Source organism: Arvicola amphibius, chromosome 8 (genome assembly GCF_903992535.2).
Source record: "Arvicola amphibius chromosome 8, mArvAmp1.2, whole genome shotgun sequence".
NCBI classification, from domain to species: Eukaryota; Metazoa; Chordata; class Mammalia; order Rodentia; family Cricetidae; genus Arvicola; species Arvicola amphibius.
In genome coordinates this window covers 3,469,605-3,478,044 of record NC_052054.1, presented here as the reverse complement: position 1 = coordinate 3,478,044, position 8,440 = coordinate 3,469,605, and the positions used below count along the sequence as shown (strand labels likewise).

Genomic DNA, 8,440 nt, shown 5'->3' with positions numbered 1-8,440 from the left:
CTTAAATGTTATAATATTTTTCTCATGTTACAAGAAATAGATGGATTGTAGTGCTGGACAGCATGTCTCTGAATTAAGAGGTGGCCCCTGATATACTGCCGAGTGATCTGAGAAACCTAACATGGGACAGGGTAGTGTGATCAGTGTTTGATGGAGTCACCCTAGTGGAGCTGTTGTGTTTCTGTTCACACATCTGCACCCAGTAACAATGCTATGTGCTACATAGCATGCTAGGAACTGGACCCATCATCTCCTCTGTGGGAGAAATCCTTAGTTTCCAGCTGTGTGGTGGTAGCACGCCCCTTTACTCCCAGCACCCAGGAAGCAGAGGCACACAGATCTCTGAGTTCGTAGGATAAACTGGTCCACAGAGTGAGTTCCAGGGCAGTCAGAGCTATGCAGAGAAACCCTGTATGAGAAAGAGAGAGGGGGAAAGAGAGAGGAGAGAGAGAGAGAGAGAGGAAAAGGGAAGAAAAGAAAAACGAGAAATCCTTATCCTTAGTTTTCCAAAGCTCCACCTCTCTTCTCGGTTTTAGTTTTCACCACTTGAGAGTTATTTATTTGTTAGTTTCTGGAGCTCGTGGATTATCCTTTTGACATTTAATCCATTTCTGGAGGCTCCAAAAGTAGCCTCATTGAAAGGGAAAATGAGAACAAAGTTGCCTGCCTGATCATTGGGTGTGGAGCCAGCTTCCGTGAGGACAGCTTTGTGCCCCTTCGACCTGTGGGGCTGTAGCTGAGCTGATGGGGCACACGAAGAGAATGCTTTGCGAGGCGTGTGCCGAGCCCTGGGCCTTGGCTTGCCTTTGGCTATTTCTCTTGTCAGGGGTCCGTGCTGCCTATTCATCATCTCTCTCAGCTGGGAGGTCCGCGTGGGCTTGGGACGGATGTCGGTGGCTCTGTGTACAGCGGAGTTGGCTTCACTGCATGTTCTGCTGGCAAATCGTATGAGAGACAAGCAGGGAAGGGAATCGGGAGCTGTGCAGAGCTCGCCTTCACTCCTGGTGAAGGAGACCCTGGAGCTGCCAGGAGAAACTCTGCCGCACTTCTTCTCCTCACTTCTTAGGCCGTTTAAATAAATCAGTTCAATGATGTCATGGACAAGGCTTCTCTTCACAGAGACATCTGTGGAACAGTTCAAGGACAAAGTAGGGCTGTAGTTGACTTCCAGAAGCCACGGTTTCAGGTTCTCATCAATGAGGATGTCAAACCCGAAAAGCTCAAAGCAGTTGTAGGCAACGGGGACGGTGGGAGCCACGGCCAGGATGGTGAGAATCACCATGTGGTTGATCTTCCGCCACAACCGCAGGTCGTCCACATCCCAGTTCCGAAGGTAAGAGAAGAACCTGCTGAGGGTCCACTTGCAGCCTTGACCCACCACCTCCTTGATCTTCTCATACGAGGCTCCAGATTGGTTGATGCTGCTGTTGGTCAAATGGGCGTATGCGTCTTGCAGATTCCCGAGGTCAAACTTTTCAGTGGCGAACCGCACCAGCCCTTCGCGGTACGTATAGATGGTCAAAGGCCGGAAGCCTGTGACGCAGACGTAGATGCGGAGGTCACACTTGTACTTGCCCACGAGCAAAGGGTTGCAGATGTATTTCTGTACCACGTACGTGCTGTTGAAGATGAGATCTCGAATATCGCTGAAAATGATGATTCCCCTCCCCCGAGACAGCTCTGCTGGCTTGCAGATCCAGTAAGTAGGCTTGGTACCCAGCACTTGCTTCTCCTTGAAGTACTCGGCCATAAACTTGGTGTAGTCATGGGGCATGATGAACGTCTTGGGCGTGAACTCATAGAGGGACTCGCCGTAGAGCCTTCTCATGTGTGCCAGGCTCTTGGCCAGGCAGTCCTTCCTGGTGAGGGTGGTCGTCCCCGGGTGGTGGTTCAGCCTCTGCCAGGGTTTGACGTTGACATGCTCTGCCATCCGGAAGGAGGACGTCCTCCAGTAGAGATTCCAGTCCTCCACGTCCTGATGCTGCTCGTCAAACTGGTCCCACCCGCGCTCCAGGAGGACGCTCTGCACGACTCTGGGTGTGCTCTTGTCCACTCGGAACACCAGTGGCTTCAGGGTGGCCCCAGGGGCTTCGTTGTCCATCCTCAAAGGCTTTCTTTTCTAAACGTTGATCATGCAGGCACTTAGACAACAGCTTCAGATGGGAGATGGCCTGGTGCCCTCTGTCCCGCCCTCTAGGTCCCTGCTTCTGTACCCAGGGGGCCCTTCCTACCACCTCCTCCCAGGCCTGCCATTTCTCTGCTTACCCACATATTATGTCCCTCTGGTGACAGGCTGAAAATGTTTGCAGTCACGCCACCCAAACTCTTCAGAACATTTACGCTAGAGTCTCCCTGTGATCAGCACTGTTGGTGTATAGAGCGACAGCAATTAGTAACTAAAAAGACCATGAATGTTTTTGTTTTTATAGATGATCTTAAACACATTGTTTTAAACAGTTGAGAGATTGGAAGGAGGGTTCAGTCACATAAGCATGAGGACCTGAGTCTGCATCCCTGACACTCACGTAAGAAGCCAAGTGCTGTAGCGGAGATTGCTGGCCAGTCAGCTAAACCTAATGAGCTAGTTCCAGCTCTGTGAGAGACCCCGTCTCAAGGAATAGGGTAGGGAATGAGAGAGGAAGACACTCAGTGTCAGCTCCTGGGGTCTACACACCCATGAGGGCGCGTGCCCACCTGCACAGCCTGAGTGCACACTGACACACTCACACACACAGAAGGTTGAAACAATGCTGTGTGGTTCCTGAGAGTTTTCTCAGCCTGGAAGGGCAGCAGGCCAGTTACCCAGTAGTTCTCCAAGTACCCTAGGGTCTCCAGGGCATACCCCAGATTTTCACCTCACTCTTCAGCCACTAACAATGTGTGTGTGTGTGTGGTTGTCACAATGTGTGTGTGGCCTCGGTGTCTTGTCTATGCCTCACACCTCTTCCGCCACACCCTCCTGCCACGCCCGCCCAACGTGGGGGACTGAAGTCCCTCTCAAACTGTGAGCTACAGGAAGCTTTCTCCCTGAAGGTGTTCCTGCCAGGTGTGCTGGCCACAGGGATGCCACCAACATTCTCTCGATCCTTAGCAAATGTTAGTTTGGAGCCACAGTCCTCAGCTTGCCTGGGACTCCGCTAACTCTGAAAGTAGTGTTCCTGCTGCTACAATAAGCTGGCTGAGCTGAACACTAAAGACATGAAGCCCTTATGTCCACAGCCTTGTGATCTCCAACTCAAATAATCTAGCAGCCTCCTCCTGGGGGAGCCAGTTAGCAGGTCTAGTGTGTGTGTGTGTGTGTGTGTGTGTGTGTGTGTGTGTGTGTAACATGTGCAAGAGTCCTGGCCTCATTGCCAGCACACACTGATAAGAGCTGGATTGGCACCAAAGCTTCACATGGAAAGCCCTTGTGTGGGCATCCCCAGAGGCCAAGGCCAGACCACCACATAAGAACTGTCTAAGAGTATCTAGCTCTCCACTACACCTATGACCCAGAAGGAGAAGGAACCCAGAGCCATCGCGGTGTTTCGCTGGGGACAGCCTCACCAGGAATCCTCACGAAACCTTGAAGGCCCACTTCAGAGCAGGATGATGTCAACCCAGATCTTGGGGACTAACCAGGACAGTCACCAGTTCCTGCCTGCAGGAGGAGTCATGCAGGTGTCTTCCACTGTGTGCCCAGGGTTCATGGCCCAAGGAACACCAGCCATGGGAAATTAGCAAGGTCTTGTTCTCGTGTCAAGGAACACACCAACCACCACTTAACGGCATGGCAGTGACGGCAAGGGAGGCGCTGGGACCCTCAAGCATGCTGCCAATAGACAGACACACGTTTTAAAATACGCCGTTTGCCCGTGTCAGCCACACGGATGTCACCAGAGCACAGACATCGCTAGTGAACATCAATCCCTGACTCTGTAGACACTGTAGTCAGGTTCCCTAGTAGATCATTGTTAAAATTACGAGCTTGATGAGCTTTTTGTGTGGTTCAACCCTGGATACAAGCATTCCAGGCTTAGGAAGAGAAAGGGCCCCTCTTTCCCATACTTGGATGGAATCCAGGGCGGATGGAATCCCATGGGAAGAAACTCAGGGAAACACAAGGCTTCCTGTCTCCCTGGGGAGGTCTGCAGACCAGGAGGTTTCTGGGTGGCACATGGTGGGAGGCAACACCCAGAGGCCAGGGATGTCTGTAGCGGCAACAAGTTCTCAGTCTTTCTTTCTCCCGAAACAGGCTCTCAAATCAGAACTAGAAGGCCTCTCTTTGTTCACATTTTTATCTTCTTGGCATGTTTTTCTGCTTAAAAGGCAGACAGTGCCACGTGGACGGAGCCCAGGTGCAAGGCCATGTGATGTGAACTTCAGTCGTGTAGTAACTCAGAGGGGAAATAATTGGCACTAAACAGAGGTGCTCTTCCAGGAGACCCTGTTACTAGATCCCCAAAGCAGCTTCCACCACTGCAGGGAGTCTGTCTCCCTAGAGGGAAACTAAAAGACTAAGCAGTGTCAATGCTGGCATCCAGCACATGCAAAATATAAGACAGAAAAACCATACCTTTTGGGGGTTTTGTTGTTGTTGTTGCTGTTTGTGTGTTTGTTTTCTGAGACAAAGTTTCTCTACGTAGCTCTGGCTGGCTCTACAGAAACTTACTATGTAGACCAGGCTGGCCTCAGACTCACAGAGATCTGCCTGCTGCAGACTCCTAAGTGTTGGAATTAAGGCATGCACCTTCCTACCTAAAAGATTGATTTGCACTTTGGGTATTTTTTAAAAAATTGAATTAGCTGCCTTTTCTGGACTCTTGGGGTGGTCTGCATGTCTTATGCGTCTTGTTGGTGTGTGGCCCTTCTCTTTTGGTAAGAGCCTCCTCCCTACGTATGCTGTGGGGTCTCCTGGTCTCTGAGAACCCCGGGAACACAGTGGCCCCATCACAGTGAACACAGCATAGCTCAGTGAGCTTCAGCCATTTAGATGTCAAGTGGGGACAGACCGGAGCCGCAGGCCTCCGGCATCCCTCTTCAATCCTGTGACAAACCCTGGGAGGCACTGTGAGAGGAGGGAAGGTGATGTTAGCTGCCGATTGCTGGCATTTCCGTCCACAGCTGATGGGCTCGCTTGTGTTAAAGGGAAGGCGGACTATCTCAGCAGGGCGAGTGTGTGGCAAAACTGCTCATCCCGTGGTTGCAGGAAACACAGGAGCAGACAGGAGGTTGGCAAGTTGTGTCTCTCAAAGACCTGCTTCCTCCAGCTAGGTCCTGCCCTCCTGAGTCTCAGTTTCTCAATATAATGTTCAGACTTTGAGTCCATCAGGGGATGGATGAGGACAGTCCTTGGACTCCCCCTTCCTCTCAGGAGTACCTTCTTTTCCCTAGTAGGACCCACTAAAAGGAATGGCCAGATGTCCCAGTAGGCCATCTTGTTCAGCCCTGCACCCAACAACACCCCCCCACCCTGGAAACAGATGCTGTTCAAAGGGTTTGAGGTGAACTCAGTTGACTCTCCTCTACCCGCGTGGGGGAGCACTCCCTTTGGCCTCTATCACAGACATGAGTTCCAGTACCGTTTGCTCTTTATGGCCAGCACCGGGCATATTTTGGGTTAAAGCATGCCTGTAGGTACATGGCCTGGGTGACTCAGTCTACCTCTCTGGCTCAGGCCCTTTACTCGGGTTCTGCGGTGTTGCACAGGCAATACGTACTCACTGACTAGCCTCTGCCTCTCCAGAAGGTTCTGCTGATCTGTCCCCACACCCAACCTAAAGTACAGGAATGGCTTCTCGTCGGGTCCAGATGCCAAGAGTGGGTGCTGTCCCTATACTGCTAGGTGGACGTGGTCAGGATGGCAGAGTGCTTGTTGCTTAGCAATGTAGTCTGCTGTCCTCACAAAGGGAGGACCTTCCCTACCCCAGAGAAGACTGGCAGCCGGGACCCTAGCAGCTGAGTGCCAGAGGGGCTCATTTGTGCCCTGGGAACTTCAGAGTCACTGCCTGGGGACGCTGAGACCCACCTGTCACGAGCAAGGCTATAGCCTCCTCTGGAGGTGGGACTTGGCTTCCTGCGATCCCCTTGTGCTCTGGACTAGGGAACAGTGTAGTATTTATACACAAAAGCAGATGGGTTTCTAGAATAAAACTTTACTATTCTGCTAGCTCCAGCGATCGATCCTGACCACACTCCTCCCTCAGCTAAGGCTGTTATTGCTCTTTCCAGTGTCCACGACAGGGGCCTGAACACTGCCAACGCGGCGAATCTCACGGGAGCCAGAGGACTCATCTAATGATTCTCTCTGAGCCGGTAATCCTTCTCAGTGGGCAATCAGCCCACCCCGTTGCCAGCACCGCTGACTGTTGATTAACTGTTAATGCATTTCAGATACACTAAGTCATACCCAAGATGCTGGCTGAACTCCACCAGGGCTGGTGCTGTGCAGCCCTCAAGTCATTTTTCTTTCTTGATTATTATTAATTATTCATTATCTTCCAGCTCTACATGCCAGTAAATTCTGTAGAAAATGAAGTATAATTAAGTTTGTGCTTTCATGAGCATACACAGAAGTCTGGGCTTGACGTATATTATTTGCATTAGTGTATCTAGTCCAGGAGGGAACAGAGGAAGGCGGTTTCTGGGTCTGGATTAGCGATTTTAGTGACTTGAAAATCCTAAATTTATTCAACAGTTTTTAATTTTCCCCTCCATTTGAGAAGATAAGCTACTAGAAGCTGTGTTTGCTTTGTGCCTGCACATCAAAGTCGAGGATGGGGGACCACCCTTGGCCATTGCCAAGAGCACTTGGACATCGAGACACATCTGAGCACCACGCTTTTCACAAGTCCCAGTCTGCCTGGCTGGGAGCTGGGTCTCTTTTGATTCCTGCTGGGTTTCGTTCTGACTCAGTTCTCCCCTAGGCTGCGTGCCCACATAACCTCATTGGAAGGCTGGGAAGAATGTGGTAGCCCAGTAACACCCACCTAAGTCTGGCCTTGTGCCTGCTGAGCAGTCCCAGAGAAGCATTGACTTGTCCCGTGGACGGTTTAGGGCCACCTTTGCCTCAGCTGCAGGGGAAGGAGGCACAATCGTGGTGTGCCCACCACTGTGGCCCAAATCTGTCCCTAGCATCGCCTTCTGAACTCATATAACTAAGTTCTGTGCAAGAGACAGAATGCTTGGCCCCAGCAGAGCCCCAAGACCCCTTCCCACCATCTCCCCAAAGATAAGCCCTCCTTGGCCCCTTAGGCCTGCCTGTTCTGTGTTAATTACATGTGTCTCTCCCTTGATTAACTTTTAAATGATCACATCTGTTTCAAGTCCTTCAACATCCCCGAAGTCTAGAGGACGATACACAAAGTCCATTTTTTACAGTCACCATCTCTCCCAAGGTCCAGGCGCTGTGCCTATGGTGGGCTTTGTTGCCTGCCTGGGAAGACTGTTGCGGACAGAGATGACTTTGACCTTCCAGAAAATGCCAATGCTTTCATGTCTCATTCCAGCACAACAGATAGTCCATGCTTTCTGTCCCATCATCCACATGGAGGCGTCCTGTGCTCATACAGGCCACTGGCCTCATTCCCCTCCAACCAAATACCCCAGCACAAGAACTGCAGTCATGGTCAGAGCCTGGTCAGTCACTGGGCCCTGGTTTTCCTTTCCCTGACGTTTTCCTGGTCCCTCCCATTCCTTCTGACCCTCATTACCCGGCAAGGTCCAAGGATGCCGACCCCAGAATGCCGCTTTTCTCCACCCAACCAGGCAGAGTTGGGGTCTTTCTGTGTGTGATCTGTCACCTCTGTGATGGAACCATCCAACATAATCATCTCTCCTGTGAATTCCAGCCTCACTCGCTATCGATAATGTCCAGGCCAAAAATAAATAAAAAAAATACAGAGTGTCAGCAACATATAAGAATTGACACACCCTGTTCCGGGACGTTGGTGTCTTACCCATGAGTCAGACACTTTCCAGGTAAGGAAGGGACAGGTCTATTCCTCAATAGGTCAACCTTCTGGGGTTTTCTTGGCTTTTTCTCATCATATCCTGCAGATTCTATCTAGAAAGTACATGCCAAATCTGACCACTTACCTTGATCCCGTAGGGTAGGCACTGCACTTGTGAGTGCCACCCCTCAGGGTCTTCCTGACCTTCTGTCTCTTACCCTGGTGCTGACCCTTCTTGTCTTTCCTGCCCCAGTGCTTACAGGCCTCAGTGGCTCTCTGACTCATTTCTCACTGTGTGTGCAAAAGAGAAGTTTCTCCAGAGTGGAATCTGGTTTTGTCCCTGCTTTCCAGGCTGAGTCTAAGACAATGCTAATTAAACCCATGTCAAGTAGTGAAGGAATGAGCCTCCTAATTTGCTCATGTGATTACAGTCCTGTGTGGCATGTGAGCCTGTTTTATATTCCCTGCACTGAAGACAGACTAAGAGCAAGCAGGCTTACATCTCAGAG

General features: G+C 51.0%; 1 protein-coding gene across 1 annotated transcript; it reads right to left on the bottom strand.

The window, feature by feature from the left end:
• Nucleotides 1–553: 553 nt before the first annotated feature.
• Nucleotides 554–3,076, bottom strand: Ttll2 (tubulin tyrosine ligase like 2). Its single transcript, XM_042055520.1, has 3 exons — nt 2,942–3,076; nt 2,266–2,352; nt 554–2,119 (listed from the first exon to the last, which is right to left on the bottom strand). Exons 1-3 carry the CDS (start codon nt 3,074–3,076, stop codon nt 554–556), a joined length of 1,788 nt encoding a protein of 595 aa, XP_041911454.1.
• Between the last annotated feature and the right edge of the window lie 5,364 nt (nt 3,077–8,440).